The sequence below is a fragment of the Rhagoletis zephyria genome, unplaced genomic scaffold (genome assembly GCF_001687245.7).
Source record: "Rhagoletis zephyria isolate East Lansing unplaced genomic scaffold, Rhagoletis_zephyria_1.1 Rzeph_scaffold_02022, whole genome shotgun sequence".
Classification (NCBI taxonomy): domain Eukaryota; kingdom Metazoa; phylum Arthropoda; class Insecta; order Diptera; family Tephritidae; genus Rhagoletis; species Rhagoletis zephyria.
This window is the reverse complement of record NW_016159106.1, coordinates 75,216-88,567: the sequence shown is the minus strand read 5'-3', so window position 1 is coordinate 88,567 and position 13,352 is coordinate 75,216. Positions and strand designations below refer to the sequence as shown.

The following is a 13,352-nucleotide window of genomic DNA, read 5'->3' as shown; positions in this document are numbered from 1 at the left end:
GAACTTCTAATCTCACGCTGGTTGAAATAAGCTGTGAGCCACTGTATATGTAGATATGGGAAAATTTTCGTAAACAAAAAATAGGGCCGGTCCACATAACTATAACTTTGGCGTTAAAAGTATGCTTTCTACAATGAAGCTTGGCAGAGAATGCTTTGGGCACTAAATTAACATATTAACGACAGATAATATTTCATATCAGTAATTGCATGAAAAATGATATTTCTTGTCCTCATTTGATTAAAAGCCCAAAATATTTTACATAATTTGACGACCGAAGCACGCGATCTTTCTGCTTTCTGTTGGCGTTAGTGGTGCCAAGTTTTGGCTATGTGCACGGCTGCATAGAAATTCAACGCCAACGCAACGCCAAAGTTTATCTTTATTTATTTATTTTTATTTATATTTCTTTATTTTTTTTTTCTCTGTAAAGGCAAAATACATGCATAAATACATACATCCGAACCACTAGCGCCCACAAGGGGTGGGTTTTGGGGTTCAAACCCCCCCTAAAGCTAATAACCTCAAATACAAACTCAAGGAAATTATAAGAAATATTTATTATAATTTCTGTTGCTTGAAAAAGCGCTTTGCTTTTGCTGTAAATTTTCATGAGGAAATAAATATACGAGCATTTTTTTCTTGAGAGCTGCAAACTGATTTATGAAAATTTGGTAGAAGAAATTTTTTTTTCCATTTATCGTCCGTCGTTTTATATGAATATTTCGTTTTTCTTGAGAGTTCAGTTAATTTTTTCGCAACTCGAAATATTAAAAAAATTTAGCAATCGTGAAAAATCACCATCTATCGAAAACCAGAAACCAGAAATCGAAAAAATTAACATAAAATTGCAAAAATTCATGGAATCAATAAATTTATTTTTACTGACTCTTTTTTAAAATTTTTTATTAGGTACTTTTGAAAGTTGAGCGCATCTTGAGTTTATAGAACTTTTTATTAAACAAGTAGTTTTTAAGGAAAGAACACAACCGACTTCAATTCTCATATACAAATTTAGGGGTACCGTTAATTTCTTCATGATCCAATCATCGGATCTCTAAACCAAATTACGGGACGACCCTAGAGGTACCATCTTTCCAATAAAAAAAGGATTATTGAAATCGGTTCACGTGGTAAAAAAGTTATGTATTCCGGCGAATTGATAACCTCCCCTTTTTTGAAGTCGGTTAAAAGTGTTTGAGTTCTGTTAATCTTATGTAAATAAAGTGCAGTTTATGAATTTTAAAACGTTTATTTATTTATTACATACTGTACATAAAACTTGCAGAAATGTATTTTAAAGAGCGTATTATCAAGCAAATTTTCAGAGTTTCCGGTGATATATCTTTAGGAATATAAAACCCCCCTAAAATATATTCCTGGGTGCGCCCCTGATACGAACATATACAAATATGCATGTTATGTATGTACATATTTATGTATACAACTTTAAAAACTTTTGTACTAAATAATCGATGCTTATGTTTACCTCGCTGCGAGTACGCGCGGCATGCGGAATGAAGGCAGAAGCAGCCGTGGCAGGAGCGAAAAAAAAATAACTAGCGACTCCGTGCAAGTTTCCGTGTTTTGAAGTGCAACGGAAATGGTGCAACGGAAATGATTGGGGCTGAAACAAGTGCTTCTTATGTGTATGCATATGGTATAAATTTAACTAAAATTTGCTAACAAAAGGTTAAAGAATAACACTTAGAAAAAGACCAATACAAGTATGAAAGTAAAGGTGACTACGTACATAAATGAAGAATAGGATAAAGGCAAAGGCAAAAATAACAACAAAAACAAAGTTGCGTAAAGATAAAGGCAAAAATGAAGACCAAGGTAAATCTAAACACTTTACTTATATATATAAGAACAAATGTGAAGGGAAATATGTAGCTGAAAAAAATGATGAACATAGAAGTAAAGACAAAGAGGAGGATGAGGATACGATAAAAGCAAAGATGAAGATAGGGGAAGAAAGATTAAAATAGAGGTAATTAAAGAGGAAAGGATATAGAGTGAGACACAGAGACTCAATCTGGGAACTATTTTTGGATTTTAGAGATTTTATCTATCGATAAAATAATCGATATTTTTATCGGTTTTGTTATCGAAATTCATCGATTTCGTTATCGATAATTATCGATTTTGTTGTCAATATTTATCGATTTCGTTATCGATAATTATCGATTTTGTTATCGATATTTATCGACTTTGTTAGCGATATTTATCGATTATGTTATCGATATTAATCGATTATGTTATCGATATTTATCGATCTTTTTATCGATATTTATCGATTTTGTTATCGATGTAAATCGATTTTGTTATCGATATTTATCGATTTTGTTATCGATATTTATCGATTTTGTTATCGATTTTGTTATCGATATTTATCGATTTCGTTATCGATATTTTTATAGGTTTTCTAATCGATTTAGCTACCAATGGTATTATCGATGTTGCTATTGANATGTTATCGATATTAATCGATTATGTTATCGATATTTATCGATCTTTTTATCGATATTTATCGATTTTGTTATCGATGTAAATCGATTTTGTTATCGATATTTATCGATTTTGTTATCGATATTTATCGATTTTGTTATCGATTTTGTTATCGATATTTATCGATTTCGTTATCGATATTTTTATAGGTTTTCTAATCGATTTAGCTACCAATGGTATTATCGATGTTGCTATTGAAATTTGTATCGAATTTGTCATCGATTTTGGTATCGGTATTTTGATGGACGTTATAATCGATTTTGTTATCGATAGAGTATAATGATAAAAATGAAGACAATGGAAAAACAGAATGACATGAATGTTATTAAAACGAGCAGTGGTAGAGGTAGGGATCTACATTGATAGAAAAAAAGAGAAAAAATATAACCTTAAGCAAAAGCAGATGTGGGTATCTATAGATAGATAAGTAACGTAAGTTTCACTTCTACAGTGTGGCCCAGGCGCACTTACTTTTTTTTTCTTTTAAATAATGTATTATATAATAAGGATTGATATTCAATGTAAACGATTAAATAATCTGATCGAGAAGTAATAAATATTTCCATTTGTTTATAAAAATTTAAACGAAAATTTAAAATTTTATACAAAATAATGATTATTTGAAAAATTTAGACAATCAGGCTAAAGCATGTCTAATTAACTGTAGAAAAAATCAGCAGGATACATGCTAAATATGAATCAGTGGATAATAAATAATTACTGAGTTCATCAAGAAAAAAATTAATAACAATAACTCTTGTAAAAAATCGAATTTTGCAAAATTATTCAAATTATATTTTTTTATGGTTGTAAACCGAATAAAGTGATTTGTTCGAAAAAATCTTGATCATCCAATTTTGGGTGCCCACTTGAGAGATTTTCACTCTATACTAAAATTTGATGGGCTACAAAAATTAATATTCGAAATATTTATAAAAAACTCTGATTTGAAGACGGTTTTAGAATTCTATCAAGTTTGCAGCACAGTTAGAAATTTGAATTTAAATGGTTTATAGCACGTTACGTGCGTTGCGATCAAGGATGAAACTGACAGGTGAGTAGACTGCGTGTGTTTGCTTACAGAGCGCCAGACTGGCAACCCTTGCGTCGACGTAACCAACAAACGTTGGCCAACACTCAACTTTGGCCGCAAGTAGCTCCGTCACTGCTGACATTTGTATTACCTTGCGTTTATACAAGACAAGAAAATGCAGAATATGTACTATTTTTCACATTCTTTGAGCAAAAAAGGGCGCCCAGACAATAAACTGTTTTCGAAAATCTAAAAACATTCACGAAGACAATGAGAGAAGTGTGAATTTATAAGTAAAAAAGTGCGAATGTATTGCTATTGCATCTGCAAAATTAACTTGTGTAAACCCCAAGTACGAGATCATAAAGAACAGCTGATTTTTGTTTGCAAACGCAACACCATCATTGTGGCGTCGCTCTACGTTCTTTTACGTCACAGCAGTTTCATCCTTGAGCGTCACGTACGCAAAGTACTCTATCTGGCAGGGCTATTAAAATGAAAAACATTGGAAATTAAAAAAATCTCTGCATACAGTTCGGGTGCTCAGTAATATATCTACGTATGTACAGTATCGGTCATATCAATAGCACCCCCATTTCAAAGTGAGATTGTTTACCACTTTTGTTTATATATAAATTTTTTTAATCCGATTAAAAGGTCGAAAATTTTGATGGAAAATCGTTAAATTTTCCTTTCTTTTGTATAAAGTTTGAAAACACGGTTTATATGATTTGTTTTAAAAATGATCAATTTTTTATAAAATAATAACAAACAAATTATAACTCAATATATTGTGAATATTTAAAAAAGAAATAGTGTACGCAGACTTTTGCTGTTAAGTGTAGCTTAACTAAATCTTATGGTCATATTTTGCATTAAATTTTATACGTACGTATATATGTATAAAAATGACATTAATGTTACCAATTCTTCATTCTCATTCCTTTGGCAGTTTCGAATTTGGGTAAACTTTAACTTCATCAGCGTTTTTCGATTTAATTTCTGTAATTCATTTTTAATACTTTCTTCTGCGACTGGTTTGAAAAATTTGTGCTTATAGCGAGCTAAATAAGTGGATATGAAAAATAAATTATTATTTTCCGGGAATGAAAATTTTGAACAAAATTCTGTTTTAAAAGTCGTGGCTGCCAGCCGAATCGGATCAGAATATTGTTATTTAAAAAAAAAGCACCCTGCTTTTTATAAGCATTTGAATCTCAGATAGTTACGTAATTCTTAGCACACTTAGTTCACAACTCCCATTCGTCTTTTTATTTTTTTCTGTAGCCCCGAAAATCCCGCAGATCCCGCATGTATAATGCTTTATTTAAAATCCTGCAAAAATGGCGCGGGATCCCGCGTTTTCAGGATTGGTTTCCCTAGTGCGACCGTTGGTTCAACATGGTTATGTTTTGCTCTAGATTGCACCGTTTGTGGGCCTGTGGGATGAAGTTGTGTCTTGGTTGTATGAAAGATCAAAATTCTTGGATTTTCTGGCAAGTTATACAACTCGTCACTATGTATGTATATTAATGGCCATTGGACACACTCATTCGTCAGAAGACGCATGCATAGTAACCACTAATGTGTTCATTCCTAAGTTTTTTTTTGAACAAGTAAAAAAATTTTTCCAGCTATGAAATAGTAGCCATTTTAGAATTTATGTAACATTGTAGCTTTTTATTTTAAATATAACACTTTTGCTACAATTGTAGCCAAACGGCGAGTGCTTTGGTTAAATATAAAAACAATTATTTATTTCAGTATTTCCCCGACTCTGGTACACGTGGACGTAGGGAAGGAACGGGATCAACGGAGGCCACCGAAATGATTTTGAATAATCTTTTCTATATAACAGCAAAGGTAAATGAAGCTTGTTAATACTATGAAAATCTAAGTAAAGATGATCAACTTTTTTTACCAAACCTTGAAACCCTTATGCAAATCTATCAAATCGCTTATGATGGCCGGTACACTCTAGAAGATGTGAGTAGTCCACTTCCAAAGTGCGCTATGTAAATTTTTTTCGATTTTTAGTTTTTGGTGGTTAACGTACCAGTATTTAAAGTAGTTTCATGTCCACTAACAATATAGTGCGAAATCCTTATATATTCTGAATAAAATGGTATCAAATGTTAGCTGCTCCAGCAAAAGTCGCTATAATACTTACTGTATGTATATATACACTTTCAAAAGTCGCTATAATATTTATTGTACGTATTTATACAAGTTCAAAAGTCTCCATCTTCGTATGAACTTAGAAAACTGCAAGAAAACGTGGTAGTTTCGGTGCCTAGTGGAAGACGTCTTAAAAAAGAAGCAGACCAACCTTCATGGAAGAGAGAACGCGAAAAGCTTAAAAAACCTATATAAAACTTACTGTTTCAAAACTCGCTATATTTAATTTCTATATATAAAATTTGCAAAAACTACTACACTGCGATTTTGATTTTTAATGTTATTAGGCTCTCATTTATCCAAATTTTCTGATAATAAAAAGAAATATACAATTTGGATGTTACTTGTTGTTGTAGACGTTTTTTTTTAATTTCTGGCTTACTATTATAAAATCACATAACGCTGTTTGCAAGTGGACTACTCATGTGATAATTTAGTGAATCTTAATTCTTATATTTTCATCTTTTTTGTTTGTGGCCAACTTTTACAGTGAGAGCTTATTAAATAGCAATTAAAAGTCCGTTGTTTGGTTTTGTTGGAATGTAGCCGTTTTAGTGTAGCTTCAGAGGAGTTTGCTAGATACATGGAAAATCGAATCGTCGGCCTTATATAAAAAAACCAAGGGTAATTTTTAAGTCTATTGTTGAGTTATTTTTTGCCATTTTTGGCTAACTTAAATAATTTTACAAATTTTTCGAAACTTACTTTTGACAGCTTATTTATTAGATGCCTTATTTTGCTACAGTATTTCAGATCCTCCTTTCGGCAGTAGAACAGGACGCTAAAAACCTATCAAAATGGAACAATTTTCGGTATTGCAAAAACTGAGCGAGCTATAGTGATGAGCGATATTTCACTAGCGGTGATTTGATCACTGTGATTTAAAAATGGCTTATAGTGACTGCTACTACTAGGCCGGTGATTGGTGATTTTTCTACTCGCATGATATTTCACTGTGAATGAAGATCACATCTGTCAATAGCTAGTCAACAGAAGTTGCGAATGGTTATTCATGGTAGAAATGGTGATTTAACAATTTTTAATTATTCATTGTGAATACTCTCATATGTATATTGCATTTTTTCATCACCGTTCCATGGTTGTTTTAAGTGGACTTTTTAAAGTACGCAGTTTGATTTGCTTGATCGCGTTTTTTGCTTTTCAGTTTTTTATTTCAAAATTTGTATCAACGAGTAAAGATGGCTGCAAATATTAATAAAACACGAAGTGAAATATGGGAATTTTTGAGCGAATAAATGAAACTTCTTCCTCTTTTCCCTACACTCATTTTTTCGCCTGAAATCGCTACGGGTAGGGAATCATCCCTACATGTGCCAACACTGATTTGTCATCATTTATTAGAAATATTACGTATTTCTGTGTTATTAAAAGAACTAGTGATCGCAATAGCCATAAAAAAATCACTGTGATTTAAAAATCTCAATCACTCTTCTCACTGATACTGAAAAACCGCTACTTCGCCCATCACTATGACCTCTCCGAAATCCTCGAATAAAAAGACTGGTTTTCGATGGGTTTATTTTTTATTTTTTTTTATTTAGTTATGTTATAGAGGTTTACGCCGATAGATATTGCGGCGTCGGCGTCGTCAATCTTAGGTCGAGGCCACGCAATGAGCGGCAAAACATACGAAATACTATTGAAGCAGGGATGGGCGTTTTAGATTGAATTATTATTAAAATAAAATATAAAATTTTATTCATAATTTTTCTAAGTTTGAATGACGAATAAATTTTTATTCTTCATTCAAGCACTTTCGAATGATGAATAAATTTTTATTCATCATTCAAGTAATTTCAAATAACGAATAAGTTTTTATTCTTGATTCAAGTATTTCGAATGGTGAATAAATTATTTGAATGAAGAATAAAAATTTATTCGTTTTATAAAATTACTTGAATGATGAATAAAAATTTATTCATCATTCGCAAGTGCTGCAATGAAAACGTATTCTTACTTTTTGTTATTCAATTATTCATTTTCCTGATTATGCCCTGTATTGAAGTAGCCACGTACTGAGCGCCATTTCTGCGCGGCTGAACGACATTTCTGTATGACGCCGCTCAGCCGCTCATTGCGTGGCCCCGACCTTAAGGCCCCGCCAGATAGAAATTCTTTTCTGCGTCACAGGAATGCTGTTGACTGACAAAACGTACGGAAGATGCCGAGACGGCACAATGAAAACCTTGCCGCAAACAAAAAGGCTCAATTTGATTTCTCAAAAATCAGCTGGTTTGTATTCGTTCCATATATTTTTGTTGTTGTTGTTGTTTTGCCGCATATGCGTGCGTCCAAAGTTGAGAGTTGGGCAAATTTTATCAGTTACGGCAACGCATGCGTCTTCTATTCAAACTCATAGAGTTGACTTGGATGTCAGTCAAAAGCTTCCCTGTGACGCAGAGAAGAGTTTCTATCTGGCGGAGCCTTTAGAAATAATCGGCGTCGGCGCATCTGGCCATTAGCCACATGCCAAAGAACGTAGGAAACCAATTGTTGATAAATTGTAACGCAACTTTACGCGCCTAATCAATATTTGGAATCGGTGCATACGCTTGTTTATTGAAGTACTTTAATATAAAAAATATTCTATTAACCAATCATCTAATAAAAAAATTAAATCGAATAACCCTACTGCCATAATATTGTTTCAAAATAGTCACTACGATAATCACTTCCCTTTTCCTTCAGAAGCACTCTACTCGAAAATTAGCAAATGACAGCACTGCTACCAAATCTAAGGGTCATTCCATATAATATTTACACCTCAATATTTTTATTGGTGTGAAATATTTTTCGTTTTATTTATTTAGTCACAGCTAGAACACCATCGCGTCAAATGTGTCGCTACTCTCTTAAGTGCTGACCTCTACCGCCAATTACGTAATATTTTTTGGTGGAGGCAATTTTGTATTTTTGAAGTGAAACTTCTTACACGAGTTCGGAGATGGTTGCGTTAAATATTTAACACCAAGTCATAAAATCTTTATCGTTCGTTCGTTTTCCAAAGATGAGGTGTCCTTCGGGTGTGAAACATAGCTCTAGTTCCATGAAAGGAGTTGCGACATGTTAGAGAATCGAATTCAAAATTTCTCTGCCGCAGAGGGTTGCGTTAAATATTTAACTCCAATTCATAAAACCTGTATCGTTCGTTCGATTTTAAAAGATGAGGTGTCAAATGAAAAGCCCAAAAAAACAATAACGCAGTGGCAGTGGCAGTTTTTCGAAATCAGCTGTTTCTGAAAGTGTGGTGTCCAATGAAGCGGCTCACAACACAGCAGTGGCAGCTGGCAGCACTGCTCAGTTTAGCCCAGATTCTGAATTCACTGCCACTGCCTTCATCGCAGCAAACTTCGCATGCTGANATGTCCAATGAAGCGGCTCACAACACAGCAGTGGCAGCTGGCAGCACTGCTCAGTTTAGCCCAAATTCTGAATTCACTGCCACTGCCTTCATCGCAGCAAACTTCGCATGCTGAATTTGACATAAATAAAATGCAGCCAACTTCTGTTCATGTCACTGAAGCCTAAAAGACAACAACAAAAATGTAAACAAACAAAAGGGAATGTCAAAAAAAAGCTGTCACTGACAAAGCAGTTACCAAGGCGAATTTATACAGGGTGGTGTTGATGGCGAATTAAATTTTCGCCGCGGTACTACTGAATGTCAAAATGATGTGTTTGTTGTAAACAAGGCGAATTCATTTTACAACAGACACATCATTTTGACATTAAGACGTACCTCGGCGAAAATCTAAATTCGACGTCAACATCACCTTGTATAAATTCGCCTTGGCCGTACCGTATTTGCTGCGGCAGTGACTGCCAATATTAGCAGTAACAGCTGATTTTAAAAACTGTCACTGCCACTGCCACTGCGTTATTGTATTTTGGCCTAAAGGGCTTGACCTCTAGATGTGTAATATGATTTTAGTATTTTAAAGGATTGCCATATATACGAAAATCAAATTCAAATTATTTATTAAAATAAATAAAGTATCCTAATATGGGTATCAAAACATGAACATGAACATGAACATGAATATGAACACGAACATGAAGATGAAGATGAAGATGAAGATGAAGATGAAGATNGAGAAATGGTTTTAAAGATGAACATGAACATGAACATGAACATGAACATGAAGATGAACATGAACATGAACATGAACATGAACATGAACATGAAATTGAAGATGAAGATGAAGATGAAGATGAAGATGAAGATGAAGATGAAGAAGATGAATATGATTGTGATCGACGTGTAATTCTCGCAGGAGATTTCATCGTAAACTTTTCGCTGGCCAAATCTGATGAACTGACAAAATTTTTTAAAGAAAAATTTTCACTGGAAATGGTTAATGGTAAAAATTATCTAACAGCCAAAGGATCGGCTACCATTGATGCGGGTTTTTCCAAAAATATTAATAATATTGAAAGAAAACTTTTCATATCTTACTTTAGCTAACGCAATCTACAGTTTAATATTGTAGATATGAATGTTTTCTCAACCACAACTAATAATTAAACTTTGCAGTTGGCTAAAAAAAATAAAAATTAAAGGGCGTTAAAAAAAATTTTAAATAAATATTTTTTTTTGTATATTAGAAAATATGTACATGTGTATGTATATCGCACATTTCTTTCTCTCTAGCATTTCCTCTGTTAAGTTTCACTTCTTCCGCGCGTAGGAACAACACGCTCTGAGTTTTTTTTTAAGTTGACGTCGCAATTATGTTTTTGTTTTTTAAGTTAACGAAAATAGAGTACTTTAGCATTATTGATAATACACACTTCGTTCTTTTATTTGTAACACTATTTTTCAACACTTATTGGGATCACTCGGGACCCCATGCGACTAATTGTGTGATTTTCTTTATGCGCCTAATTTAGGGTTAACATCTCATTTTATTTACAAGACAAAATACATTGGGACCATATAAATATGTAGCTGCACATATGTACGTATGTATGTAAACTCATAAAACTACATACGTACATCAAAAATAAAATAAAAAAGGTTGCTTACGTTTTTTAGCGGTTTGGTCTAGTAATTTTTAAGCAAAAACCACAACAGACTTCAATTTTCATATACAAATTTAGGATTACCGTTAATTTCTTCATGATCCAATGATCGGATCTAAGCCAAATTAATATGGAACCACCCTTCAAATTATCGAAATCATAACATGCATACATAAAAAAAATATTCCGACGAATTTATAACCTCCTTTTTTAAGTCAGTTAAACAAATTTTATTGGGAGCGGAGCTCGGAGCGAAATAAAATACCGGAGCGGAGCGATGACGAAAAACCGTTGCTCCGAAGCCCTGGTTTAGAACCGGATTAAAAGCAAACTGCAAAAAAATGTAGGGAAATGCATCATTTTGTCGGACTGCATTTTGTCAGACTGCAAAAAGGATGTTCGGAAATGCACCATGAAAAAAAAGAGTTTCGAATAAAAATTAAAAAAATATATAATCATCAAATGCACCCTGCGAATTTGGAATCTTGTGCATGCGTTTCCATTTTGTTGCACTGCGCCTAAAAATATGCACTAAGGCTGCAGCGGAAAGGGAACTAACAACACGACTCGCCATTGCAGATCATGGTACGGTTGCCCTTAAATGTTCAATGTATTTCAAAAATATTGCGTTTGCAATATGTAGATATATATGTACTTTGGTGCGTTTATTCATACCCTGCAGTAGGGGGGAGCGACTACAGGACTGATGAATCGGTAGCTACCTGGTAAACTCCGTCGATTACCGAACGACTACTTGCAGTATATTTCAGCGATTACTTTTACAAGGCACTGTCCTAGGCGGTAGTCACCATCGGTTCTCTTTGCACTACCGGGAGTTAATAAAGTAGTCACTTGCGTAATCTATGGGCGCCCTCTATCGTAGTTTTTCGCTATTCTGCTTCCCTGCAGTACGGGGGAGTGACTACATGACTGCTGAATCGGTAGCTACCTGATAAACACCACCAATTACCGACCGACTACTTGCAGTGTATTTCATCGACTACTTTTACAAGGCAATGTCCTAGGCGGTAGTCACCATCGGCTCTCTCTGCACTACCGGGATTTACTATATAAAGTATATATAAAGTAGTCGCTTGCGTGATTTATGGGCGCCCTCTTTCGTAGTTTTTCGTTAATCTGCTTCCGACTGGTTCGACTCTGCACTACCATGTGCACTACCACGGGTTATTAGAGTACTTACTCATCCACAATTGAGAGAACTATTGTGTCCCAATGGGTGACCCCATCAAAAAAAACAAACAACACACACTTGTAGTCAAGGGTCTACACTATATAGTAAAACCAAATTTTGTAATTTGCGGTCACTAAATTATTAATAAATTCCGTCTGAAAAATGCACTTTTTTGTGAATTTCGAGTGAGTTCTACGCAAATATTCTGTGGATGGATTTTTTATTTTTATTTTATTTTTCTGGGGTGACGTCCGTGAAGAAGGAAACTCTCACAATTGCTACTATATCGGCATAGCAGCATGCACGATTTGCAGCCTCACCGCGGCCCCTACGTACTAAAACCTCTCCTCAAACCGCTCTCCCCGTGGGACTGCCATTCAAGGTTTTACTTTGCGGGGTTGGTTGGCCCAAAGGCTCAGCTCGTCTTAAGTCTACATGGATTCGTGTGACATGAGCGCATATTTTCTGCCAGTTATCGCTTGATGCTATAGTCTAGTATGCCGTTGTCCTGTAGTATGTATCTTGTCTCAGGGGCGTAGCGGGGGCACGAGAAAAGTATGTGTTCCGCATTTTCTCATATTCCTATGCACCTCGAACAGTACGGGCAGTCGTAATGCCCAAATCTATTCAAATACTCACGATAAGCACCGTGGCCCGAGAGGAACTGAATTAGATGAAAACTACATTCTCCGCGAGACCCATTCAGCCATTTTTCAACATTAGGGATGAGCTTGTGGGTCCACCTTCCTTTTTCTGAGTAGTCCCAGATTGCCATAGAGCGACACCTCTCCTCTCTAGCTATTGTCTTTCGCGTTAGACCATCGTTGTTCTCAGACAGGCGGTTATATATTATTTTCATCTCTTGTCCGAGAATGTCTACTGGGACCATTCCAGCGATTACAAAGTATGCTTCGTCAGAAATTGTGCAGAATCCGCAAACAGCTCTCAGTGCACTTAAACGATAGACGCTTTTTAGTTTCTGTGCGTAGCATTTTACCTTCATNATCGTAATGCCCAAATCTATTCAAATACTCACGATAAGCACCGTGGCCCGAGAGGAACTGAATTAGATGAAAACTACATTCTCCGTGAGACCCATTCAGCCATTTTTCAACATTAGGGATGAGCTTGTGGGTCCACCTTCCTTTTTCTGAGTAGTCCCAGATTGCCATAGAGCGACACCTTTCCTCTCTAGCTATTGTCTTTCGCGTTAGACCATCGTTGTTCTCAGACAGGCGGTTGTATATTATTTTCATCTCTTGTCCGAGAATGTCTACTGGGACCATTCCAGCGATTAGAAAGTATGCTTCGTCAGAAATTGTGCAGAATCCGCAAGCAGCTCTCACTGCACTTAAACGATAGACGCTTTTTAGTTTCTGTGCGTAGCATTTTACC

General features: G+C 34.9%; 1 protein-coding gene across 2 annotated transcripts in view; it reads left to right on the top strand.

Annotated features, from left to right (window-relative positions):
• LOC108365851 (protein furry-like) overlaps positions 1 to 13,352 on the top strand; it is a 96,464-nt gene that overhangs the window by 7,994 nt on the left and 75,118 nt on the right. For both annotated transcript variants that reach the window (XM_017620040.1, XM_017620041.1), the window contains exon 4: positions 5,309 to 5,407. In XM_017620040.1, the coding sequence (XP_017475529.1) occupies positions 5,309 to 5,407 (99 nt within the window). The remainder of the gene's footprint in view (positions 1 to 5,308; positions 5,408 to 13,352) is intronic.